Source organism: Falco punctatus, assembly GCF_963210335.1.
Source record: "Falco punctatus genome assembly, chromosome: 18".
NCBI classification, from domain to species: Eukaryota; Metazoa; Chordata; class Aves; order Falconiformes; family Falconidae; genus Falco; species Falco punctatus.
The window spans coordinates 4,407,631-4,435,135 of NC_137598.1; the positions used below are offsets into that span (position 1 = coordinate 4,407,631).

Below are 27,505 nucleotides of genomic sequence, written 5' to 3' on the forward strand. Positions count from 1 at the left end.
AAGGTTTTTCACCCTTGCGGTCAGCCCATACACAGAACAAAAGTATGGAAAACTTCCTGAGCAGCCACAGTTCATTCCAAGCGGGAATCCCATTCTTCCATTGGTTAGGTAGGTTATGTGGATAGAGCTCTGAAACAGAGCTGCAGCACGGGGACTGGGCAAACTGGAAAGAAGCCTAGGCAACATGTTTCAGTCCAATAAAGAATAAAGGAGGAGTCAGGATCTTGGAGAGCTGAGAAGGGGGAGAGAGAAGAAAGGGAGCAGAAGATACACAGAAGCAAGTACAGAGGGCTAATGTTTTCCTGAGGGCAGAGAATAAAGCCCAGCCCCTAACGTTTCCAATACAGGACACATGCATAATAAATACAGCATCACTACGAGCACTTTCATTTCAGTCTTCCCATTATGAAATATATTTACGAGCAGGCATTCACTCACCCGTGCCAGTGCAAGTCCTTCCTGACAGGACTGTTGTGTATTCAGGGAAGCGCTTGTTACACCACCAGGTCACTTGCCATGCTTCTCACTGGCCGTTAGATGCTAACGCTGTCAGCACAGATTTAACTTGAAACAGCCACCTACAAAGCAAAAAATGGAATTTCTTTTTACCCTGGGAGAAAATTAGCATTTGTTAAATCAGAAGGCAGGAATCTCATCTCCGCTGTAAAATGCTACTACTAGAGCAGCCATGTCCTTAGAGCCCTTTTATCATGCTGTAGTAACGTGTTTTAGCTTTGCTTAAACTCTTGCTTTTCTACTCTCCCTCTGATCGGGATCACACCTTAAAGAGCTCTCTTTTAAAAGCCAGGAGTTTCATTAGCAGTGTTTCCCAGTTCAACTCCCCTAGGACACCAAGAGAAGGTGCTGCTGCCTTGGCCACTGTTCAACTTTTCTGTGATTCCCTGCGGTATAGCAACGAGGAACTAAAACCTGAAACAGATTACAAGAAACTAATGCGTTAATATCTCTATTTTGTGCTCCATACACGTCCAGCCAGTCTACACAGAGAGTAATTCCCCTTGTTCCAATTTGTTTCTCCAATGCAGTTGCCACAAGGTGGAGGTATGAGGGTATGACGACAGAGTTCGTTAATAAAGCAGTCTGTAACGATGCTGCCGTATGCTGGATTTTCTCTTTGCTTTATTACCACTAGAGGGAGGAGGTAACTCATGGGACAACTGGACTATGGGTCACTCAACAAAGTTCTCCAGTGCAATTCCCAACAGAACTGCCTTTATTAGGGACCTTAAGTCCTCCTGTACTAGGCTCACCTGGCGCAGAGCAAAGAAGTGCTAGTGGCCAACCCACACGGCTACCAAATCTTTTGAAAGAGCACTGGCCACTGCAACATTGCAAAGGTATCACAGAATGCATTCAGCGTAGAACAGACCGTTCATTTTTGACTCGAACGTGTGAAGTGACTAAAACCAAGCCATACGCTACTGTATGCAGCGATTACTGAATAAATTGTTTTATCTCTGTTCCATGATTCCCATGAAAGGTCGGAAAGATAATTAAAAAAAGCAAGGTTGTTCACTGCAAAGGAGCCCGAATGCGCATATCAAAGTATTTCAGGTGTCCATGTAATGGAAAAACTGAAAGCTTCTGTTGCAGAGAGAGCACAGAGAGCAACTAGCTGACTTGCTTAACCAGCTACTTACAACGGGATGAAAAATTAAATCTTAAACAAATGCAGTTTAACTGCAGTGTTAATCAAACTCCCAATGAAACACCTACTACAAATCCAGAGTTCTAACTCATTTTCTTCAGCTCACTAAAGACTTTGGCTGCTTTAAGAGACAACCTGTAACCTGAAACTGCTCAGCACCACATAAGGTTGCCTTAGGGTATTTTGCCAGAGGTTACAGACCAAGTTGTACTGCCTGCTTTATTCTGGTTTACCTAAGAGATTGGCCGCTCCTCTCCTGCCAGAGTTGGGAAGCTATGGGAGCTGTTTGGTATGCAGTCCTGCTTTCCCCTTCCTCGCCAGTGACCAGACTTTAAAATCAGCTTTAGAGAAAAGTCTACCAGATTGATCCAAGGAGCTGAATATACTTCGGGAGGCACACGGCAAGTACATGAATTGCTCTGTCTGAAAACCAAGGGCTCTGACAGAATTCCGAGGGCTCTGACACACAGCAGAACTACTTTTGCTCAGCACAGATCCCTCTGCCCCAAGCTGGAAATGATGGAGGCCAGCATCCTCTTCTTCCGCACGTGCCTTGTGCTGCTCACCACTCCCATCTACCTGCTATCGTTCCTGGGCATATGGCAGCCTTTCTGTAGGAAGATATTTTTTCCTTTCTTGATAGAGAAATTTTCTGCAAGCCAGGAAAAGAAAACCAAGAAGCTGAAGCAGGAGCTGTTTTGTAATCTACCTGACTTCACAGGCCCCTCAGGAGAGCTGAGGCTGCTGGAGATTGGGACCGGCTGCGGTGCCAACTTCCAGTTCTACCCACCAGGCTGCAAAGTCACATGCACTGACGTAAACCCCAACTTCGAGCAAGGCCTTTTGAGAAGCATAAACAAGAACCAGCATGTCCACTACAACGGTTTCCTAACAGCTGCAGGAGAAGACCTGCACCAGGTGCCCAGTGGTTCCATGGATGCCGTCGTCTGCACCTTGGTCCTCTGCTCTGTGCACAATGTCAATGGCACCCTGAAGGAAGTACTGCGAGTGCTCAGACCGGTGAGTATCTGAATTAAAAGTTCTGTTACTACCTTTATCACCTATTCCAGAGGCACTGCACCAAAAGAAAAATAAAAACAAGGAAAAAAACCCCAAACTTGTTTTCGAGCTTACAAACCAGACCCACAACCACTCCGCACTGCTAAATGGTGCAATCAAATCAAATCAAATCAAAGCAGTAGCAACATACCGGTCAGTCTGTCCTTTTCTTAGAAGTAAAACCCTAAAAGGAACAATCTGCTAACTAGAACTGCCACTAATTTTGTAAGTAATTACTGTGAATCATTTAAAGCAGAATGGGTTCCTGTGGTGTTGTTCCTTCCCCACAGACACCAGATTTTCTTTGGGTGGGAAGCTCTCTGATACAGACTGATAGTCTGCATTTTAAATAAACTGTTTTAGCTTCTTAGAAGCGGGGCTGATTTACCTGTATGACTAGAACAGTCTAATAATTAAATGCCTTCAGTCCCTGCAGTATACTAATCAAGTTAAAGATTAAGAAAAGCTGGTTTGTTGGGGTATTTTTGCAGTAGTCTTTCAGCCTTTAAAATGGCACATTCAAGACAATCCTCTGGGTTGTCAAAAACACTGAGTTTGAGTAGGATTTATGCAATTCACTTGGTTTTCTTCAAAAAGAATCGCATGCTAGCAACTGTAATTGAAACAAAAAGACAACAAACTATTGCTACAGTAAGAGAGGGATCAACAAGTACATCCTTCACACTTTTTGGATAGGCCTTTCCAACCTCTGCAAGTTTCCTGCTTGCATTAATGCCAACTGACACCACAAACTTTGTAAAAAAAGGGCATGGAAGGGGTGGGAGGATGCTGACGAGCAAGCCAGCAGCACCGGCGCTGGTCTGTACGTGAGAGGAGGTGGGATGGAGGGAGAAGTTTGGTGTGTCCCCCCGGCCCGCTGCAGCTCTGTAAGGTGACTTTTGTTTTCCCCAGGGAGGTGCTTTCTATTTCTTAGAGCACGTGGCCGCTGATCGTTCCAGCTGGAAGTATTTTTGGCAGCAGGTCTGCTCTCTGACTTGGAAACTCATCTTTGACGGATGCTGCCTTACCAGAGAGCTACAGAAGAATCTGGAAGAGGCCAACTTCTCGGAGCTGCACCTGCAGCAGATAAGCCTGGCGTACCCCTGGACGCCCATTCAGCCGCACATCATCGGCTACGCCATCAAGTAGCCCCGGCCACCCCACCAGGCCTTTTCCCTGCCCTCACAGAAATCCTCACCCTGATCCCACAGCACAGGCTAATCCAGACATCCAAATCTAGGCAACGCAGCAAGAGACTTGAATTAAGTTTGATTCTGAGGGGGTCAAGTTTTCAAAACTATGGAGCCCTGACTGTGCCAGGCCAGACCTCAGTGCTGCCCACAGGGGATCCCAGGAGAACGCACAACAGCCCAGTGGGCAGAAAAAAAATAAATTATGGGGTTTCTTGCCTATATCTGGTATAATTGATTACCCTCATGTGTCCCCAGCTCTGGGCCTCAACCCTCTCCCCAAGCTCCCTCAGGGCTGCTCACCTTCGGGCCTCACAAGGCAAGCAGTCGGATACAGACCCCCGCAACACCTCACTTTTCCTCAGCCGCAAGGATTTATTTAAGAATTTATTTACAAAAACCGGGGGTGCAAGGAGGGGGGGGGGGGGAGGGTAGACACACCCCCAGCCTCCCCAAATAACACTCACCAAAGCCTCTCTGTCGCTTGGCTGCCTGCCTGCCTGCCCCTGCGTGGTAACCATTTCTAACATTTGGCCATCAGAACATTAAAAAAAAAAAAAAAAAAAGGAAAAGATTCGTGTTTTAACGTTCAGCGCTCGAGGGAGTTTCTTTGGCGGGCGCCGCCGCCTCAGCGCCCGTTAGCGACGGCTCCGCGCGCGCCCGCCCGCCCCGCCGCCATTTTGTCCCCCTCGACGGAGGATGAGGCGGGGGCGGGCGGCGGGCGCCCTCCTGCTGCTGCTGCCGCTGCTGGCGGGCAGCCGGCCCCGGAGCGCGGCCCCGGCGGCTGCCGACGAGGGGAACGGGGGTATACCGGGGATAAACCGGGGGTAGACGGGGATAAACCGGGGGTAGGGGGCCTGGGGGGTGGCGGGCCGGGAGCCGCGCTGTGGGGGCGCGCGGCGCCTCACAGACACGCACACAGGAAAAAACTTCACCTGCACCGAAATCCCATTAATTTGTGAAGCGGGAGGGAGTGGGGTGCACTCGGCCTCAAGGTGCGGTGTAGATCCAGGCACAAGACATAGATGTGGAACCGGGTGGAGCGCACACGGGTATAAAGTTAAGAAAAAAAGGGAAAAAAAAAAAGAAAAAGTGCCGGCATCTCCAGATGCTGGGCCCCAGTGGCAAAACATCTAGAGTCCTGCAGGATTGAGCCCTGCAGCAAGTAGCACTGTAGGTTAAAAATAGAAAACAAACCAAAAAAAGAAAAAACAAACAAAAAACCCCACCAAACCCAAGCAAACAACCCCCTCCCCCCAAAAAAAAACCAAAAAAGCCCGCCTCAAAACACCTAAAAGATGACTCCCCAAAACCCAAAATACTCACCCCAAAACCAAAACACCTAAAAAACCACACCCCAAAAACCAACAAAAAACCCACCTCAAAACCAAAACACCTAAATCACCCCTCAAACACCAAAAAACCCACCTCAAAACCAAACCCTAAAAAATCACTCCCCAAAACCCAAAAAAACCACCTCAAAATGAAAACACATAAAAAAATCACTCCCCAAAACCCAAAAAACCCACCTCAAAACCAAAACATCTAAAAATCTACCCACCAAAACCTTCAAAACCAAAACACCTAAGAAACCACCCCCCAAAAACCCAAAAAACCCACCCCAAACCCAAAACACCTAAAAAAAATCCCCCCCAAAAGCAACAAAACCCCCACCTCAAACCCCAAACACCTAAGAAACCACCCCCCAATAAACCAAAAAAATCCACCTCAAAACCAAAACATCTAAAAAATCACCCACCAAAACCTACAAAACCCACCTCAAAACCCAAACATCTAAGAAACCACCCCCCAATAAACCAAAAAAATCCACCTCAAAACCAAAACACCTAAAAAACCACCCCCAAAACAGCAAAAAACCCCCCACCTCAAACCCAAAGCACCTAAGAAACCACCCCAAACACCAAAAAAACCCCACCTCAAAACCAAAACACCTAAAAAATCACTCCGCCAAAAAACTGAAAAACCTACCTCAAAACCAAAACACCTAAAAAATCATTCCCCCAACCCCAAAAAACCAACCTCAAACCCAAAATAGCTAGGAAACCACTCCCTAAAAAAAAAAAAGAAAGAAAGAAAGAAAGAAACACACACACCCCCAAGCCCCAAGCTCCCCCAAACGCTCCGTTGTTCGCTTCGACCGCCATAACTGGCACCATTGTGTTTTGCAGAGTGCGGCGAGCGGCCGCTCCTGGCCACCACCTTGGGATCCCGGATCGTGGGCGGACACGACGCTCAGGCGGGAGCGTGGCCGTGGGCCGTGAGCCTCCAGAACCTCCAAGGCCGTGTCCAATTTACACACATTTGCGGTGGAGTTTTAGTTAATGAGAAATCGGTACTTACCGCTGGGCACTGCGTTACAGGAAGGAGGTATGTATTCGTGCTAACGCCTCTTTTTATTAACTATGAGGGTCCGGTTCAGCCAAGTGTCACCTGTGCTGTCCCTGGCCAAAAGGCAGATCATGGGATGAACACGGGCCAAGCTCTGGGAGCGCAGAACCAACACACACACACACAAACTGTGCGGCTCCCGTTTAGCGATACGGCCTGCAGGAGGGACCGCTCGTGGCTCTGAGGACCAAAGACTGTCCCCTTTGTCACCTCTGCTGCAACGGTCACGTGTGGTGAGGGCTGCCAACCCAGCACGCCATGCAAAGTGACATCTTTATAAGTCGACGTCAAGAAGTCTTGGATATGCACTTCTGGCTTGGCCCAGAACCACCATTGTTATTTTTAATAAAGGGCCGTTTTTTTTTTGATCTAGGTGACACATTTGTTAGGTGGGGGCTTTTTTTTTCTCCCCCTGAAACTCTAATTTTTGATCAATGGATTTTTCTAAAATAGTAAACCCTCTGCAAAAAGATGTTGCAATATTTACATTAGAAACATCACAATTCATTATTTCTGATGCTATTTCCATTTTCCCAATGAAACAGAACCAACCAGTTGGCACTTAACCAGTTTTTCACAATGTGGTAATAACACTCCTCAGAACAGGCCTTTTAATTGTACTTGGAGCAATTCTGCTGCGTTTCAGCGCTGTCATCACTGCCCTCTTTTCTGTAATCTTTTAACGAAGTTGCAAAATCTGCACACTAGTTCAGGGAAGTTGGTATTGGGTGTGAGGGAAACTGAAAGGTAAAAATTATCTTAACTTCGTGATGTTGCCATTTATCAGGACTTTTTTTAGATCAGCTCTTTGCTTCTTTAAATGCACTTTTACAAACATTAATTTAGAGAGGCATTATATTGCGAATAATCAATTTTTATCTTACGCTCTGGAGAATTTTGGAGGTTAATGTGAATTTTATAGCCTGCCCTTTGCTCATTGCAGGCCAAATTCAACTCCCACCTAATATAAGTAAAGATTTTTTTCAACATACTCAAATAGAAATTAGTTCTGGATTACTCCGGCCCTATTTCTAAATTTAATATAAAATTGATACTCATTATTTGTAACTTCTAGTTAATGGATTTCCCAAATCTAAGTCAAGCACGGTCTTTATAAGCATTGTGACTATAAGCCTACTTCCTTTCTACAAAATAAATCCATGTTTTTATCTTTTTCAAAAGAATTTCTCCTGGGTGGCCTCTGCTGAGATGGGGTGGGAAGCAAAATCTGAGCATCAGCTTAAATCATTAACCTGAATTCACCTCAACAACCATAACCAGCATTAGGCAAACATTCAAAACCAGGCAGAATGGTAATTAGCCAGGTTAGTTCCAGAAAGTACTTACTACAGAATTTTCAGTATATATTCCTAAAAGTGAACAAGCCAACAGCAAAACAATCGGTGAAAACAATGCCATCAAGAAATGTATTTAATGTAATTGTAAAAAATACATAAATTCTCTCTTAGGGACCCGTACTCCTGGAGAGCTGTTTTAGGTGTGCATAACCTTTGGAAACATGGTGAACACGCAGCAAAAAGAAATATCAGACGCATCAGTGTGCACCCAGAATTCAAGAGAGAAACATTTGAAAATGATATTGCGTTATTTGAACTCAATTCCGCGGTACACTACAGTGCCTATATTCAGCCTATCTGCCTGCCTCCCGCACACCTTTCCCCGCGCATTGACAACGCCACGGAATGCTTTATCAGTGGCTGGGGACGGACAGTGGAAAAAGGTAAAAAGATTTCCTTGTGCTGTCGATTAAGTTACAAGCTAAAAAACGAATATTGGCTTCCAGTCCCTCAAGCTCAGAGAGAGAAGTGAATTTGTTCAGTTTATAATCTCATCGCACGACATCATTAAATCCTTCTGCAACTGATTATCTGCTTTAAGGGTTTCTTCCATTGCAAGCAGATCAGATTTATGGGGGTGTAACCAAAGGCATACATTTTGTAGCCTTTCTTCCAAGTATAACACAAAAAAAGGAAAACAAACTAGCCTGGCTTTCAGATTCATGGTAGAGCTACTCAGTGACATCTCCTGGAAATAGCTTTTTTTATTGAAAACCAATAGTTCCGACGCTGTGCATTGTGAACTTGGGGGTCCCTGTATATTTTATGAATGGCTGCACTCCCTCAAATTCTCTCTTCAATCAAAATGCGCGCAAACTCGATACCATGTCAGCTGGTGGCGTGCATCCTTCTTGGGCGGAAATTTCAAGGACAGCTGGGGATCATATAAGCTTGTTTGATAAGTCACCTCTGACATTTTGAGCAAGGCTAGCGAGCAGTGTTGTTATCATCGATGTTTCCTCAGAGTAAGGACTGCACAAACTACATCAAATCCAAGCTCACAAATCCTTAACCCACTTAAATTTAAATCCGTTAGAGGCAGGCACAATCTGTATTACGTACACATCTAAACACATACAGAAACACGCTTAAGCTAGCTAAAGGGGGGGTGGGGGGAAGAGCAAAGAACGGCTACACCCAACAGCATAAATATTTTACCTTTCTACATGCTGTCTTCCAATAAAGGTAAAACTTCGGCTGTGTTAAAAGAAGCACGAGTGGAAATTATTCCTTCTAGCATCTGTAACAGTTCGGATGCGTACGGAGGTCTGGTTAACAACAACATGCTCTGTGCTGGCTCTCGATCAGGAGGCACCGACGCTTGTCAGGTAAGAACAAGCGCCGTGCCCGACCTGCCACTACGGAAACCCCTGAGGCCTGAGACTCGGGGGCATCACGATGGCCAGCATTTGTGGTGCAATTAATTAAAATGGCACAAATAGGCAAGAGAAAACATGTCCAAACTGCCAAAGAAGCATTATAAATAGAAAGAGGTGAGGTGGTGATTCCAAAGAAAAAACCTAACTCAAAAACCTGTACAAAGAATTCGGTGATACTCGGAAGAAGACAAGAACACGTGAGCCAAGGGAGAGGGTAGAGAAGGCAAAAATTTCTATGAGGCTTGCCACAAGGATGTCAATAAAGTAGTTATTACACAAACACACGTAAGGATACACACACACGTACCACTGTACATATACAGTGTGTGGGAAGGACGTGGATGTCTCGCCTGCTTCTGTGCCTGCAGCAGCACTGGGAAGCGATACGGTTCAGTGACACACCAAGATTTTTATTGAAACGCTGAGCAATCAGCAGCTCTTTCAGAAAAGACAATTCTCAGGTCAAAAGCACAAGCATGCAAAAGCTGGGGCACCAGTTGTGATACAGAGACATTTATAATTAAAACCCATAATGTATTCCTAAGTGCTTTGTCTGCTACTCGTCCTGCTGCTTCCCTCAGCAGTTTTCCTTTAAGTAGGCAATACGGCAAAGATTCAGGCTGGTGTAGTCATTACCGTGTTTCTCAGGACTTACACACGGTGTGGCCGGTACCTTCTCATACTGATACATGAGGAAGTTTAGGGAGATGAGCCTTAGGGTGAAAAGACGCAGAAAGCAAAACAACAGAGCTTTAAAAAGACACTGAGGCTCATGCTAGTATTCCAGTCAAGGCAGAATCACCCAGCATCACCACATTCTACTTGAATTTGTGTACTGCTGTGTATTTACTGTCCGATTAACTTAAAAGTTTAAAGAAAAAAAAAAAGTGGAGGTATTACTGACTTAATTCTACATTATTCCCCTGAAGATGTTACTGTTTTTTTCTCTTGTTTATTTCTAGGGAGACAGCGGTGGCCCTTTAGCATGCTACCACCCTGGTACCCACAAGTACTACCTCATAGGGATTGCCAGCTTTGGAGTTGGCTGCGGGCGACCAAAATTTCCTGGGATCTATGTCCGTTTATCGCAATACAGGGGATGGATAAAATCGGAACTTCTGCTGAGTAACAAGGCGGTGAATCCCATCAGCATTACACTTACCATCTGCCTGACCGTGATACAGACGGCACTTGTGTGGACTTTCTGAAGGGAGAAACCGTGGCACCATTGAGGTTTGGTCTGCCTGGTGAAACTTTGACAAGGGAGCTAACTCCTGTCTCAGAATAAATCTAAGAGCCAAAGGACACACGTGCATTTTTTTAGAAGTCATGTTTGCAACTGTATGATCTGTTTTCTGCCTTTGACATCCATGCTAACAGTAGAGGAAATAACAGCCTTGACCCTAATAATGAAATTGAATACAGGAAGGTTACCGACAGAAAAAACTTTTTTCCTACCCCATTTCTATGCTTTTCCAGCTAAAAGCAGCTTAAGCACTAGTCAGTAAATGCTACCGTGGTTCTGTCGATGGCAGAGACACTCCCTCTGCTGGGTCAGTACCAGCAGAGCACAAAAATGCTTTTATTTAACAGCAGCTCTGCTTGCTGAAAATGAAAAAGGGGGGAAAAAACCCAAACCAAAACAAAAAAAACCCACCTGCAGAAAGAGAAAAGCTATTCTCCACTAATTACCTGGAGCCAGGGTTAAAATTTAGTCACAAATACCCTAGTACTCTGGCTGCTGAACAGACACATCTAATAGAAGACCTCTGGGTGCTGTTTCACAGACTAAACATTTATTCTTGGCCACTGTACAAGAGCTGATACCACACAGCGTATGCATCCTTGGTCAGAACCACTGCAGAACTACATTAATTAAAAATAAATAAGGAACATCAGAATTATATTTTGGCGACTTTATTTACCAAGGTCAAAATTTGCAACCATCTAATTGTTTCAACAAATATTTACAATTCATATAAAGCATGTACTTTTGTTTGGAAATAACCAGCAGAACAGGATTAGGTACTATAGCTCTTACTCTCAGAATATAGGTTTTACTCTCTTACAATCTAGATTTTGAAGTAAATCCAAAATAAGTACTTCATGATAAGTGATTACTTAAAAAGAGCAAACTCATGTTACTGTTTAATATTTCCATGATGAAAAATAAGCTGCTCTTTCCCAAACACTATTTTAAGAGGATAAAAATTGACTAACGTTATGTCTGGCAGCACTACATTTGCTTCACTTGCTGAATACAGAAAGAATTGGCCACCATTTATTTTTTTTTACAGTCTTAACACTTGATAGTTGTTGTTTTTTTTCTAATTATTATTCCGTATTACAAAAGAAGGTAAAGGAACAACAGCACACAGTGAGGATCAAAATACCATACAGAGGAGTAACCAAATTCGTTTCAGTACTGTAGGTCAAACCCTCTGAATCGTAAGCCAAACAGCGCGCGCACGCCTGGTGGGAGACAGAGCAGAAAGGTCTGATTCTGTGCGGTGCCAAGCACGTCCCAAGGCTTCGTTTTTCCTCAGATTCCGCTAACAGAAACGGGAGGCACCAACCGCCTCTGGTGGAGCAGTTCCCTAAGGTCAGGACTTTCTCCACCTTGCTCGTTATTTCTGACGTGCAGCGAAATCACTCTTTTTTTGTTTTTTTTGGATATGATCGCCAACGGAAACGTACACTCCGGTCTGGCCTAAAGGAAGCGTATCGTGGATCGTGTCCGTAACCATCATCTATTTAGAAACTTCAGAAAAAAATCTATTTTTCTAGCCCACTAACAATGTGATTGTGGAATGCAGTCTTGCTCATACCATTTGCAAAGAGCTCTGCTTGCTAAGAAGTCCATTAATTCAAAAATGAGTAAAAGAAAAAAATACGGACTGACCATATGATAAGCGTTACACATCTAGGGAGTGAGTACATCTTGTAATTTCATTCAGATCTGAGCTAGCACGACACACACACGGAGCTCTAACACCTTTGTAATAGCAAAGTCCATAGTGCAATTCCCGCTGACATAACTGGAAGCAGGATTCGATCCTAACTATGGAAAATAGTGTATTTATTACTCATGCAATAAGCACTGCATACACGGTTTTCTATGTCACAGAATCACAGAATCACAGAACGGTCGAGGTTGGACGGGACCTCGGGAAGTCACCTCGGCCACGGCCCTGCTCAGGCGGGGGCACCTGGAGCAGGCTGCCCAGGCCCGCCTCCAGCGCCTGCTGGGTGTCTCCCAGAATGGAGATTCCGCACCCAAAAGAGTCCTGATCATGTCAAACATTGAATTTTCATCTGAAACAAATCAAAATCATACGAACTAGAATCTCTGAGAGCAATCAGATCTAATGTGCAGATAATATCAACTGTGGGGAATAGAAAGCCCTGATCTTTTTTTTTTTTTTTTCTTTTTTTTCCCAATACTCTTTAGGATTTTTTTTTTTTTTTGCAAGTTGCCTACAGACATACAAAATTAATTCAAATATCTCCTACACCAAAGAGGATCTCATTTGACTTTGTACTATCCATAAAAATATATGCTTGAAAATCTGGTTCACAAAATATTTCATTTGTTTACTAAAATGAAATATAGAAACTGTCAAAATACGTATATAAACTCAATTTCAGAATTTGTAAAGATCACAATTTAGCTACAAAATATACCAACCATCTACCTGTTTTCAATAGAATATTTTCTTACAAAGATACCATTACTTTGCAAAATATCGCCTACCTTACAAAATTAGTCCGGAAATTTTGCACTACTTTCAGCATATAAACCATATATTAGAACCTCATTAACCCTTTGGTATATATCTTCAATTCTTTATTTTATCCTCCTTCTTCTATTTGGTTTAAACGTTCCAAAGCATGGTAGAACCTCCAGACAGGATAAGCAATGTGTGTTTAACTGGATATATAATCAGCACACAATTTATTTTTTTCCAATTATAGATGTTTATCATGCCCAGCAACTAAGAACAAACTATCGTGAAATCATTCTTCAGAAACTTTTGTCTGCCAGTACTTGCTCTACCACACCGGACTTGAAAAGAATTGGACGTGTTGAATTCTCTTAAGAAAAGTCAACACCGGATTTCATGTGCCTCAAGACATTTTCAGGACTAGGCCTCTCGCTGCTTTCTGCAGATCCTTTCCAAATTTGATAAACACAGCAAACGTTGGAAAAAAAAACCAACCCAACAAAAACAACACCCCCAACTTTTTAAACTGTCAGCCGAGAAAGAGTAAACATAATTTATACCTCTAGCAAAGTATTAGCTTTTTTTTTTATCATCTGCACCTGTAAATAACCACTTACAGGTTAAAATAAAAATATTTACATACAAAGAACTGAAAGAAAAAGGATTGGAAAAGAGTAAGAAATCAAAACATATACTGGTTATAAATGTTACTAATAATGTCAACTATGGCAAGGATTCCATTTCATCCACGTTTTAACTGTAACCAAATATTGCCTCTGTTACAAGAGGTATTTGTAGAAATTTTCCAAGAAATTCTAATCACCTGCCTCGTAAAACGTGACTGTCCTTTAATTGTAGATGCAATCTTGACTTTATAAAGTTTCCAGTTGTGCCAGCAGGAATTTTGGTGAGGTTTTCTTGTTTCCTTTTTGTACTTTTGTCACCAACACGTTGTAAATAAAATCTATAGAGTCTTTAAGCTGTGAAATCTAGGTAGAAAAGTTTCGGTTTTGACCTTTCATCTAGTTTAAAAAATTCAGTATAAAAAAAATTTCTCCTCTGAAATTTAAACAGTCCACAAAAGTTTTACCTTCTTTTCTTACACACTTTTATGACAGTAAAGATCTTTCAAAGTTTTTAGCTCTTCAATTAGAGTTTTGTTCTGATTTTCCAGGACCGCAACTCGATTTTCCAGGCATTTAACATACTCTTTCTTCTTTCTACGGCATTCTCGAGCAGCTTCTCTGGAACAGAACAAGCAGAGGGAATTATTTTAGATTTGAGACGTGTCTGGTTTGGGAACAATTTTCAGCCTGACCACCAGGCAAGCAGGGAGCCGGCGCAACCAAACCGAGAAGCACGCAACACTAGACGGAGAGCACGAAGTTTCACCGTAGCTGGCAGTACGCGTGGCAGTCAAGCTGCACAGAAAACCCCGTTTGTTTTTCTCCAAACCGCACAAGACAGAACACGTTTTGGTCAGAATTTCCCATTTTTTTAGTCACCGGACGCAGCATGCCACACTGATGGCACAATCAGCAACGTGAGCGTGCAAGGCTCGCCGTTTGCAGATGGATTTCAGCACACAGAACCAAGCAGCCCACGTGCACTTCCATACCTGTTCTTCATCAGCCTTATTTCTCGTTTCAACTGCGGATCATCTGTCTTACTTGTCTGTGACGTCAGGGTGACGGGAGACGTCATCACGACGGTCTGAGGAAGGGAGGTGGTGGTTGGTGTGGTGCGGATCTGGTAAGTCTGCATGTCTCCTGACGCGGCTGCGATGACAACAGCAGAAGGCATCAAAACGCGGGAGTGTTAGGAAGTTACGCTCGCAGTAGCGGTCGGCGTTACTAGCCGTTGCCAGAAGGCTTGTACTCACTCTGCACTACCACCTGGTTGCTGGGTACGAGGATCTGTTGCCCATCTGACGTTTGCGCGTACTGCAGTATTGTCGTCCCCGGCTGAGTACCACTGGCGTTGGTCATCGTTAGCGTCTGCAGACCCTGCACACCATCTGCCCCCGGGCTGGCCAGCTGTAACCCATTGGCGGCAATGGCAACTTGAAAAAAAAGAAAAGGAACAGGCGCACCAGCGTTTGTAACTGTACGTTGTAACATACAGATACAGGTAAATCTCTAGGCTGTGTAGCTACTCCCCCTGCTGAAACAGTGCTGGTTTTGAAGGGCTTTTTCCTTCCATCGCGTTCAGATTGTGCTACGAGGCTCTTAGTGGGGGTAAGCTGCGAGGTGTCGTGGCAGGGGAGCCACCGGGGGGGCCTCTGCAAGCGGACGTGTGGGACTGGGGGAGCAGGTGGAGGGAGGGGATCCTCCCGCTTGCTCTGCCCTGGTGAGGCCACATCGGGAGGGGCTGTGCCCAGTGCTGGGCTGCCCATTTCAGATGGGGAGCTACTGGGGAGGGGCCAGTGGAGGCTGTAGGGATGGTGAGGGGCTGGAGCACGTGCCTGATGAGGAAAGGCTGAGAGCGCTGGGGCTGTTCAGCCGGGGAGGAGAAGGCTGAAAGGGGACCTTACCGATGTCCCCCCGTATCTTAGGGGTGAGTGACAAGGAGGACGGGGCCAGGCGCTTTTCAGTGGTGCCCAGCAACAGGACAAGGGGCAACAGGCATGAGTGGGCACAAGTCCCGTCTGAATACAAGGAAAAACATCTCTGAGGGTGACGGAGCCCTGGCACAGGCTGCCCAGAGCAGCTGTGGGGTCTCCTGCCCCAGAGCCACTCAAACCTGCCAGGACATGATCCTGTGCAAGCTGCTCGAGGCAACCCTGCCTTAGTGGGGCTGGGCGATCTCCAGAGGCCCCTGCCCACCCTGTGATGCTGTCTGTCCTGAGCCAGACACCAGCACCATGCAGGCCCCCGATGGCCACAGCTGGTGGCTCCTCGCTGGAAATGTACTTAAAAAAGGCGCAAAAATCCGGACAGGCAAAGGAGTTGTTGGGGAGAAGCGAGAAACAGCCGTACGATGCCCAGCCCAGGCAGCAAGGATGGGAAGGAGGTGCTCCAGGGGTTGGAGCTTTTCCGTGTGCAAGCACAATGAATATTAGGTGATAAAATCAAAGGAACAAATCCTTTTTTTTGCTGCCTCCCTGACACCACAGGAACACCTCATGGTGTGGCCCTGTGATCTATACAATGGTATCTTCACTGATCTTACATTTTTAATTAAATGTAACACTAGAAGACTGCTATGTATTTCCTAACAACATCCTCTGAATGTCTTATCTTAAGGTGTAAAAAATTAAGATCGTGAAGCACTGAGTTTATCTGAAGCCTTTAGGTACCAGTCTATTTCCACATCGTAACAGTACTAACCTTACTGACTGTTAGATAAACAACCAAACCTTTTGAGTCTCAGCTTAGTCAAATACATAACAAAAAGAAAATCTGTATTTTGAGGTAAGTTGAATAAAAAAAGTGTCCTGTTAGACATATATTTTGTGTAACGTACTGTACTGTCCAGTGCTTGTCTGGTAGATAGGGGTGGGAACGGACATAGATGTAACAGTAGAGACACCAGGGCTATCCTCATCTCCTTTTCTATCACGTGTATCTTCAGAAGAAAGATCTTTCAAAATTTTCCTATTAAAAAAAAAAAAAGAGTTTATCAGCTTTTAATACTGGGAAAAAAAATTACAAATTACCGCCACGGCAGTTACAAACTTCTTTTAGTTCAGTTCTTTTAGGTTAGTTTAAGTCAAAGTCTCCCTGTGGCACATGCTAGCTAACTTGGTGTCATCAAACCGTTCACTGCGTGAACAGATCCCACGTGTGTTCCAAGAGAAAGAAAACAACCTGGAGGTTTGCAGAATGCAGGAAGCCCTTGAAAGAAGCTGCTATTTTGGTTTCAAATGAGAATACAACATCTATTACATCTAGTACTGACCGGTAAGATGGACGACGAGCTAAGATGCCTCGAGCTTTCTGTGAAGAGCCTATGCTATCCGATGAATCCTGAGAATCTTCGCTCTCAGACAAAGATGATACCTAAAAAACACATTCCACATGGTTATCCAGTACGTTTCAGAAGAAACATCCAGACAGGATGACACATTTTAACTGTGTATGAGCTAAAGCTGCTTGAAAACTACACAAATGAAGCAAATTGCAAAGATAAATGAAAAAAGGCAGATTTCTAGTTTCAGTGCTAGCTACTACTTCTAGCAGTTATCAAAGACTTTTACGTTAATAAGGTCATAATGAAACAGACCCCCTCCCCCCAAAAAAAGCAAGCTCAAGGGATTCTCCCAAACTATTTATCACATTAAAAGCGGAGAGAAGCGCACCATCTGAAGCTAGCTGTTCCAGCTGCATTAAACCGCAGCGTTAATCAATCTGGAATGTTAAAACAGCAGTGTGAAAAAATACAAATGGTTTACTAATAGCTGGTGTGGTCTGAAAAGGCGCGCCACTCCCACACGTAAATGTGTGTAGGGAGCTGGTGGGAAAGGAAAGAGGAACGCCATTTATGTACAGAGCAAACGTGTAAAATACTGCAAATCTTTTATGTAGATTTTAGAGCACATTTAGAGCAGTGTATCGTGTTGGTCAGAATACAAGAGTCAACTGAAAATTATATTTAAGGCAGCAGCGTATCAGGGAGTAAATGGGCAAAGTATTATCCATAATTTTCTCTTTATTCCACCCTGTCCTCATCCAGCTGGCGAGTTATTTTTTTCTCTGATGCTCCTCATTAAATACAAGCTAACAAATTGGTCTGTGCTCATCTATGTGCCAGCAACAAAGTCAAGAAGAATACATACAGCTCTGGGACAAGCGTTTCTCACTTCACTGCTGCTACGGAGACAAAAAGAGCAGCCTACTATCAACACTGAAAACAAGCTGCTCGTGTATCACTTCTTTCCTCCCTTTGAGCCCCAAGGCCACGATGTTCATAAATTACAGAAAAAAAACAAAAAACAGGAAGAAACACAGTCAGTGGGAACCCTGCAGCTAGAACACGATGATGGGAACGGGATTAACGAAGACTCAGGTAACACCACCCTATAAAACAGCTGAACTGTTCTCAGCAAAGTGAACCATGTTTTCTTTTCCATGATCTGATGTTACAGGCACTATGACAGCTGAAAAGGCATCATAGGTTTACTTTTTATGATTTCTCAATTTAATGTCATGTGAATAGATAAGCACAGCACAAAGGAGCAGTGACAAATTAAGGCGTTTTAGCACCGCTCCTCCCATTGCTCGGCTGACTAGCGCAGTTATTTTGCAGTGCAAATCCCACGCCGTGCTGCCCTGAGGGCTCTCTGCAGCCAAGAAGTGAATGAAGTAGTAGCAGCCCCCACTGTAAACTCACCAAGGCGCCTCTCTGAAGTGGCTTGTACAACAATCACATGGCAAATGAGTAAGAGACACAAGCAGAACACTTGGGCACCACAGAAGCAGAGTTCCAGCCTCCAGGAGGTGAGCAATCAGCCATCACTCAGCTCTACCTTTCCAAACACACAGTTCTCTTCACCGGCTTATTCTACGCTTTCCTTACGTGGGTATTAAAACACACCGGCTGCGTGTCTGTTAAGAGCACCAACTAAAGAGTTGTGGTGTGCTCGTTGTTTTATAAAGGGAGTCAATGTTCAATAGCTTCATTTCAACTCCAAAGGCAACTTTAGAGTTGAAATACCAAGAATTTCAAACCTCAATAATCATCAAGAATGATGTATCCCAAAAACACCGTCACCGGATTGCTCACCGTCTCTCACAGCAGGGCCGGAAAGGCCGCGCCGTGGCAGTTCACTGAGCCAGACAAGCCTTTACAAGTCTCCCCACCTACACAAACCAGGATCCTGGGTTATTTAACAGACATTCAATAGTTACCTGCACTGTTTGCACCTGAGGTGAGTGGATTACAGAAGAGGACTGAGCTGTCTGAATGACTCCCTGGACCTGGACTTGTTCTCCAGGAAGCTGAACAACTGTCAGGGGAGCAGGACCTCGGAGAGACATCTACAACAAAGCAAAGAACCATTAACAAGAGCGTTTGTTCCACGGGGTTCACAAAGCACGTAGACACGTAGGAAAACCAGTGGAGAACACGCATTAGCAGAAGCTTCTTGTAAGTCTACTGAAGTCACCCTTTAAAAGATGCTCATTTTTGAGATGTGTATCTGCATACAAAAAAGGCTGAAACAGTTGCTTGTTTCCTTAGGTTAGGGGGGGAAATCAAGTATGTAGCATTATGAGAGATTAAAATGCTGCAAATTAAAATGAGGGATTAAATACATGCGGTTCTAAATGAACCACAGTGAAGCAGATTTCTTCAGATTCACAACACTGAGACAAAGTGAGCACGACTGCTTTCACCTAACTCCATCCATATGCACAGATAAAGCCCCACATTCATGGTAGTTTAAGTTTTTATTCCATTTTCAGAGTGTATTGGACTTAGATAAGCAGAAATAAAAGTGCCTAATAAGTCACCTTGATTCTCATTAAATTAATAGGAGTTTAGGGCACTAAAATCTACATCAAGGTGAAATTATCACGGAGACTGAGGGCTTAGGACAGATCAGAGTAACAATACTAAAGTAATGCAGAAGGTAGCACGAATAACGCACGTATTTTGTGTTCTTGGATATTTATTTCTTTCTAAGCAACCAGTATGAGGCTACAGTTCAAAAATGTCACAGAGAAGAAATCACAAGTGTTAGGTACAGCAAAAGCTGATCAATCTACTTGGAAAGTTCAAGGCAGAAGGGCTGTAACTAAAGGGAAGTAAAAGGAAACCAAAGGAGACGATGCAAGCTCCAGACAGGTAAGAAGAACAAAGAGCAGATTTTTGCAAATCAAAATTACAGCATCTGTTCTTTCATGTTTTAAAAATGTGGATTTAGATAAATGTTGTAGCTTGTAGCTGAAATCTAGGTTTAACTGGCAAAAAGTTAATTATTACTGCTACCCCTATGGAAAAGGCTTCTTTACATTCTGGCAGATTTGTATTTTTGGTTTGAAGTCGCACGAGCCTTTGCACTTAAAAACTGATTAAAATTATACATGTAGATGCAGAAGTAAATAACCAGTTTCCTCATCAAATTTCTTTTTATTAATCTGGACTATAGGAAAAGATGAAGGGCTCATTAAAACTCAAGCAGGTAACTTCCCATTTAATACTACTTGCATGTTGTACATCATAATGTAAGTTGCACTGGCAACTTTGTGTAAAACCAGATCAGAAAACCAGCCTGTAAACCACCAGCAGGATGCTGCCAGTGTCCTGTCCCAGCTCTGCCTCGTGCAGTTATCTACATTTTGCATCAAAATTGAAATCGTCTCCACAGGGTAAACAGCGGAGGAGCTGCAGCACTTGGCTGTTCCACAGGACGGCTGCGTGGCCATGGGAGCAGACTTCCACGTCTCCCCGGGGATGTTCCTTCAGATAAGGAAAGCCAAATCACGAGGAATTCAGCTTCAAGCTTTGAAAGCGAAGTTACCTTGTAGTAAGTATGTCAAATTTCCAACTTCGCATGATTTATTACATTTAGATACATTTAAGTTGGGCTAAATTCCAAGTGTTTCCATGGTGCTGAGCACCCAGGATTGCCAATACTACAAAAGGAGCTGAAAATGCTTTTTTGTCTGAAAAAAAAATTATGAAAATTAGGCCTTCAACTCATCACCAAACAGCTCCTGTGTGTCAGGTCGATGACGATTTCAAAGGACGTACAATCTAACAAAAAGATCTGGCCGCATTTTTGCACTGTGCAAGCATGAAAAGTATTCTTGGTCTTTTGAATACAAGCCCCTCGAGTCATTCTACATCGTCCATCGACAAAGTAGCACGTTTTTCTCAACCCTCTTTTTTTTTCTTTTTTTTTTGTTGTTTTTTCTTCTCTGTGCATTTCTAAACCTCAAGGATTACTATCGTTTGTTGTACATCAAAAATGGCTCTTAACTACCTCAAACGTTTTGTTGAGATTTGGCCCAGGCTTTACCTGTTGAGCAATATGAGAGAGCTGAGCTGCCTGTAGTGTTGTACCTTGTACAGCTGCTGTTTGGGAAGGCGTCACTGAACTGTTACTGCTGCTCTTGTGCACCTCTTCCATAATCAGCTATAAGAAAAGTAACGAGTTAAATTCAGTTAATAAGCAATGCGAACGGCAGACAGGTGCCCGGCTCCCGCTTGACAGAATCTTAGGGCATAATTGCTTTTAGTCTTATTGGGATATTTTTAATTAATTCTTTGTCCTTTGGTGGCACTTGCTGTTATGGAATAACCTGGCATTTTTTGTCACTTCCCTGTTTCAGAACCAGTGACAAGTCCCACTTCGTCCTGACAACACCCAGGATCCCACCGTCCGCCAGCGCTGCTTCAGACCTACCCCGTGCTGAACTGCACTGTCGAATGTATTTATTCAATTTCCTGGTTTGTTTTTTTTTTCCCTAATAAAAATAAAGTCATGAGATCTAGGAAGAAAACCAAGCTAAAGCGTTCATCCTAAAGAATATGCTGCTCTAAGTAAACTTATTTTCCAAAGTCTTTTACCCCTGTTACCAGCCAAACCTATTTTAAACCATCTGAAGGTGTATAAATACAAAACAAGGATTCAGAATCAAAGCAGAGAGAACACAGATTTGGATTTTAAACCCTGCAAAAGTCACTCTGTCTCCATATAATACAGTCAGCAACACTTCTCTCATTTCTAAGATTTTATATTTAACCGTTCGACGTCTTGACAGCATCCCCCCTCCAATATTGGGGGATTTAGTGATGTAAACCCACATGCTTTTAGCTGGGGCGAGTGGGTGGACCAGCCTAGAGCATTAAAAGATGGTCGGTGAGTGTTAAACATTTTGTCACAGAAGGTTTGAAACTGTTGAAAGGACAGTTGCTATGAGACTGGAAATTACATTTCTTTCTGTGGAAATGTGAGTCATTGATTTTTCCCTACTGAGATAAACCACAGCTCTTGCAGCCTGACGTATACTTAGAGGGTAAAAAGTCAACGTACACCAAGACCAGAACCTTGCTCTTGCAATCCTTACTTGTGCGAGGAGCCCCAGTGCAGAGCTCCTCAAATAAGTTACTAAACCAGGATTTTGCTGGGAGAAAACCGATGGTTGGGTGACACAAGAAACTGTATCTGCAGGAAAAAAACGTCCTCCAACACACGAGACGGCTTCCTGACGTCCTTATGTCTATAAGCATAAAACAATTTGTCCGCAGTTGAAGCTGAAGCAGCAAAACGAAGGCTTCACCCTGGAATAAAAAGCTCACGGGAGGCGGGCAGTGCCTCAGCTGTTCCCAGCTTCTGGAAACCTTTAGCTAATCAACTCTCTCCCGACTGCCTTTGCTAAGATTATCACATCGCTGCTGCTGCTAATGCAGGAGTGCCTGCCCCTCCGCGTCGCCCGCAGCACGCAGCCGAGCGGCGATCCTGCCTGGCGCCCTGCTCCGCCGCACGCTGTTCACGCCCCGCGCAGGAGCGGACCCTGCGGTTCTGTCATTTTGCTGTTCCTGCTGCTGCAGAGCTCGCCTGAAAGTCGGAAAAACTGGGTTTGGCTTTTGCTTTTTGTTAAAGCAAGAAAATTGAGAACTAAAGTCATCTAAGTATCTGGAAGCTATAAAAAACAAAGAGCAGAATTAATGACAAGCACGGATAAGGGATGCCACTTTCTCCACCCTCTAATGTAGTTTTAGCTTTTTGTAAAGGAAAATCTATATTTCATCCCCCTGCAAAGGGAGCATCGCAAGTAAACAGGGCCCTGTCAAACTGAAATCCGATCAACAGCAAAAATTAAAATAAATTTCCAGCGCTACAGAAATACCCCAATTCATTTCTGTAGCGCTAAACCACATTCTGTCTCCCCCTCGCTCTTTTACTGTTTCGCTCTGCCTTATTGTCCCACAAAAGACTCACAACAGCCCCAAAATAGACTGCAAGAAACAACAAACCCACAGATACAAAACTACCCAAAATAAACAAACTGGGAAGAAAGCACAAAGGTTTTTGCTGATCTTTCTCTCCTAGGTGTGAAGCCCTACTTACAGGAAGAAAAGATAAAGTATTTCCCCTTATAAAATTTTCAAGTTTACTTCACCTCTGCCTGCTCTGTAATATTTTACAAAATAGTCAACCAACGTCTATCAATTCTGGTAAAACTGTATTAATAAAAAAAGATTTACCAAGTGATTGTAACAAGGTGAAAATTACTACTGCGCCTTCCAGCCTCCACTGGGTAAAGGAGGAGCAGCGCTACTTGGCCTTGCAGGACTGTCACACAAGAGTCACATGCCTCTACCTTGCTAAAACAACATATTTTGCTGGAAAACCACAGATTTTCCCTTGGAGTGGCCTTCCAGAACACCTGGAACAGCGATTCCCATCTGTCAGCTTTGAGGAAGACAGTTCCAATGCCAAACCTCAACCTGCAACGTTCTCAGCCTTAGAAAAGAAGTACCAAAGACGGAAAATACATCAGGGTTTCAGCTCTGCACACCACAGTTAAAGCTGCTTCCAGCAACAGAATATACTTTTCGCTGAAACCAGCTGCATTTTGGGGTGAGGGAAGAGTTTGACACATCACAGGGCACTGGCAGGAGGGAATTTGTAAAAGCAACACCCAATGATTTATTAGCCAGAGAATAGTTATTGTTGCAGTCTGCATGAAACCCATGTTTTGATAATCGGATGGGTAAGGATGGTGCTTGCAGAATAAAACCAATGCCTCCACGCAGCTGCTCCTCAAAAGTAACCCAATTTAAGGTTCTGCAATAGCAGCATTATGAAGTTTGTTTTGAAGGACTTTGAAACTCCTGAGAATCGGCTCCCTCCAGCCCAAGAAACCCACTTCACTTTAAACGGAGTCTGAGCTGCCAACATCTCTTCCTTTTAAAGAGAAATGGGAATGGCGTATTTCAACGTGGGCACGTTTAATTTATCATCCTGAAGTTCATACATACCCTCCTAATCCCACAACAGTTCCTTCCTTTGAACCCCTGCTCAAGAACCACTGAACACAACTCCTAAACGGCTGAGGAGTATCAATTAAAAAAGAAATAAATAAACAAGGAAAGCCCATTCCCACAGCTTTTACTAATCCTGACAAAAAAAATCCTAACATGCTAAAGAGACGGTCCCTTACAGACATACCATGTCTGCTCAGGAACGATCTCCACAAGATTTTACACTGATTCACTCTTTATTTCAGCGTCCCGGGAACCGCATACTGCTCCCTTGTCCTTACAATTTTGGTTTTGCCAGATCATCCGAGACAGGGATTGTCTCTAGTTAAACACTCATAAACCAGCTAAAAGTCACGGATTCTCGGCCTCAGGTGAAGCTTTAAAGCATAATCAGGAGGCAAAGAGTAAGATAACGGATCATAAAAGCTGTCCGTGAAGGCAGAGACATGAGCTGTAGTGTGACAGCCCCACAGCAAGAAACCAGCTTGTTTTCCCCTTTTAAATCGAGCAAAGAAAAGGCCCGAACGATGTTTCGGCATTGCAATATTCCAAGAGGCAACTGATCTTTTTTTTTCCTTTTTTTTTTTTTTTTTTTTTCTTCCCCGAAAAGACTTTATCAAGTCAGAAATCAAATAGCGGATGCCAAGTTTTATTCTCAAATACTAAGTGACAAGAGTCAAATATGACACACGCAAATCACAGAAAGGGATTTAAAGGATTTGGTGAAATTATACTCGAGTAAGCTGGTGAAATTTTGGATTCTTTAACACCCCCAAATAAGCCATCTTCACCAGTTATGGCAGCTAAACCACTATTTACTTAATTTTGCAATTAAGACACTTGGGGCAAGTTTTTTCATCCCGAAGACTAATAGAACTCCAGTTTTTTCCAGGAACCAGTGAAAGGCAGCGGGGCAAAGGACAGCACATCCTCCCAGTTTGTGCCAGCAAGCAAGCGAGGAGACCTGAGTCAACGTACCCAGTGACAGTTTTGGATCCCAGTCTACAAATCGGCACAGGAATACTCCTCCAAACTTCGGGAGCACTTTCCGTACGTGTTTTCTTCCACTCACCCCCCCGCCCCAGCCTCGCGTAGCGCAAGGAAGCTCAGCCAGCGTTCCCACAGGAGCAGCATCAGAAATAAAAGCGTGGATGTCCTAGTGACATGAGGGATCTGGCTATTTGTGACAGGAAAATATCCCTGAGCGAATTTACCAACAATTTGTGTCCAGCTGCCTCGAACCAAGCCGCTACTCGTGGCTTCGAGGGTCAGAAGCCTCACGAGAACGATACGGGGTGAGAATTAACAGGGGGGGCAAGGTGATCCCGCCACCCAGGGCCTCGATTTTCCATGGGTCGATCCCAAAGGGCTCCGGAGCGGACGGGAGCGGGGCTGGAGCCGCCAGACGGAGCCGGGGGCCCCTCGCCACCCCCCGCTGTCCCGGAGGCTGCTCGGCCCTGCCCCGGGGCTCGGGGAGGACAGGGACGGGGCCCGGGGTGGGGACAGAGACCGGGCCCGGGGCTCACGAGGGGGGAAGGGACGGGGCCCGGGGCTCGCGGGGGGGACAGGGAAGGGGCCCGGGCGGGGACACACAAACCGGGCCCGGGCCTCGGAAGGGGAACACGGACCGGGCCCGGGGAGGACGACACAACCCAGCCCTGGGCTCGCGGGAGGCGGGAGGGACGACACAGACCGGGCCCGGGGGTCGGAGGGTGACAGGGACGGGGCCCGGGGACACACACGGACCGGGCCCGGGGCTCGGGGCCCACATGGACCGGGCCCGGGGCTCGGCGGAGGCGCAGGCCCGCCGGCAGGGCCCCTCGCTGTAGGGAGAGGCCGCGGGCCGGGCCCGGGCCTGTGGCGGCGCTCGGCCGTTCCCCCGCGGCCCGCAGGGACGGCACCAGGCGCGGAGGGGAGCGGCGCGGCCCGGCCTAGGCCCGCGGGCGGCGGGGGCGGGGGGGAAGGGGCGGGCAGGGCGGGGGGGAGGGGGCGGCCTCCCCCCGCCCGCTCGGGCCTCGCCGGCGCCCGCTCTTACCTCAGGGGCCCGCCGGGCCCCGCCGGTGGCCGCGCGTGGGGAGAGCCGCCGCCGCCGCGCCCGTCGCTGCCTCAGGAAACCGGCGCCGGCGGCATCGTAAACACGGCGGGCCCGCGCGGGACGCTCGGGGTGGGCGGGCTGCGACCATAGAGTCTCCGCGGAGGCCTCGCCTAGAAATCCCCACCATAGAGTTCCCACGGCACCGAGCCCCGCGCGGGGGGGGCTAGAGCGTCCGCTCTGGCGCCGCCTCCAGCCGGGCGGTTTCCAGCGGCGGGTACCAGCGAGAGGCGGCGCTAGAGCGGCGCTGCCGGCGCGAGGGCGGGAAGGCGCCTCCAGCGGAGCGCGCAGACCGCGGCCGCAGCCCGGGCCCGGCGGGCGGGAATCGCTCGCCCCCACGCGGGATCCACGGCCCTTCCCTCCGTCCTCGGCCGGGGCACGGGGGTGCGTAGAGTCCGGGAGCGAACGAGGGGGGCGGCTCCTGCCCCCGCGCCAGGCCCGCGGGTGCCCGGACTGGGTCCGGCCTCAGCCCCCCCCTCCCCCCTTCCCCCTCCCCCCTCCGGGGCGGCAAATTAATTTTTTTCTCTAAATAAGACGGTAATGAGCTGCCTGCGAGGGGTGCCAGCCCCTCACAGCCGCTGCAGCACCGCTGGGGAGCGCCGCAAGGAAATTCGGCGCTTCCATTAAAACACCCACCCGAGTGGGGAACCTGCCCCTGGGTTTCGACATCTCCTGCTGTCCAAACCATAAAATACCGCAGTACGAAGGGTTCCGAGCAAAGCTTGAGGGCAACAGGCTTTGTTCCTCGCTGCTACATAGCACACTTAGGTTAGTTCAGTGGTGGTTTTCAACATTTTCTTTTAGTTTTACTGCCCTGAAGTCTCCCTGGCTCCGCTTTGTTCCCCAATTCGCTCTAGAAAGCCAAACTAATCATTAGCAGGTGATTTATTTGCAGTAACTCCTGCCTACACTTGCTGCTCCCCTGACAAAACCTTCCACAGCTACTCCTGAAAAGCTCCAACATTCTCCAGGTTTCTCCTCTGGGGAATTATGGAAATTTTTACCTACGGAGTCAGGATTAAGCTGCTGCTGTGTGTGAAGTTACAGCGCTGGAGAACGCGCTGGGGCGGGAGCTGCGACAGCCAGAATGAGAATCTTCAGCTGTGAAATCCCATCACTCAGTTCTAAATGTATTAATGGAAGGATTTGTTGGCTATTTCAATTTACTTGGTTAATGTAACAATTCAAAGTTAGGTAGCTGGTGATTTGTTGTTTTTTTAAAGAGGTTTTCCTTATATTAAACAAATAATTTAAAGTGATTTAATGAAGGTTTACTAAAAATGAAATATTTTCAAAAGAAACCACAGTAAAATTGCTACTCATCATTTGTAGGAAATAATGTGTCTACATCTAGTCTTACCCAGAAATGTACAACCGATAGTAGGCACACGCACAGACAGCAGCTGGTGTTAGACTAGTATTAATTCCACCCTCAGCGGTACTGAACTATACCTTAACATTAACGAATATTTAAATTCAATCTTCATAAAATCTGCGCGGTTAGTTTGGGGCAGCAGAGACCATCCAGTGCTGAATCCCAAACGCCACCAGTTTTCATTCCCTCAGCGGCGCAAAGCCTGACGGAGCTGATCCTCCTCTGGAGGACGGAGCCCCTCATGTCTGGCCGGGATCGTAGGAGCCTGTACATCCCTCCTTGAATTCCAAACGAGAGTCCCAATCCTGAACCCT

At 45.7% G+C, this 27,505-nt stretch overlaps 3 protein-coding genes across 4 annotated transcripts; 2 read left to right on the top strand and 1 right to left on the bottom strand.

Moving 5' to 3' along the window:
- The first annotated feature begins 438 nt into the window (after nucleotides 1-438).
- Nucleotides 439-4,140, top strand: LOC308055157 (thiol S-methyltransferase TMT1A-like). Its single transcript, XM_080368830.1, has 2 exons — nucleotides 439-2,689; nucleotides 3,641-4,140. Exons 1-2 carry the CDS (start codon nucleotides 2,186-2,188, stop codon nucleotides 3,875-3,877), a joined length of 741 nt encoding a protein of 246 aa, XP_080224956.1. The 5' UTR covers nucleotides 439-2,185; the 3' UTR covers nucleotides 3,878-4,140.
- Nucleotides 4,141-4,284: 144 nt separating this feature from the next.
- TMPRSS12 (transmembrane serine protease 12) lies at nucleotides 4,285-12,570 on the top strand. Its single transcript, XM_080368827.1, has 5 exons — nucleotides 4,285-4,723; nucleotides 6,108-6,306; nucleotides 7,797-8,068; nucleotides 8,871-9,013; nucleotides 10,027-12,570. The coding sequence occupies exons 1-5, from the start codon at nucleotides 4,618-4,620 to the stop codon at nucleotides 10,270-10,272; spliced, it is 966 nt and encodes a 321-aa protein (XP_080224953.1). The 5' UTR covers nucleotides 4,285-4,617; the 3' UTR covers nucleotides 10,273-12,570.
- ATF1 (activating transcription factor 1) lies at nucleotides 10,966-25,894 on the bottom strand. 2 transcript variants are annotated; one of them, XM_080368828.1, is made up of 8 exons: nucleotides 25,760-25,894; nucleotides 20,753-20,869; nucleotides 18,639-18,767; nucleotides 16,690-16,790; nucleotides 16,255-16,385; nucleotides 14,672-14,851; nucleotides 14,408-14,567; nucleotides 10,966-14,033 (listed from the first exon to the last, which is right to left on the bottom strand). In XM_080368828.1, exons 2-8 carry the CDS (start codon nucleotides 20,861-20,863, stop codon nucleotides 13,889-13,891), a joined length of 957 nt encoding a protein of 318 aa, XP_080224954.1. In that variant the 5' UTR covers nucleotides 20,864-20,869; nucleotides 25,760-25,894; the 3' UTR covers nucleotides 10,966-13,888. The 2 variants fall into 2 exon arrangements, with proteins under 2 accessions (XP_080224954.1, XP_080224955.1); XM_080368829.1 differs by having other exon boundaries at nucleotides 20,797-20,869; nucleotides 25,760-25,826.
- Nucleotides 25,895-27,505: the final 1,611 nt, after the last annotated feature.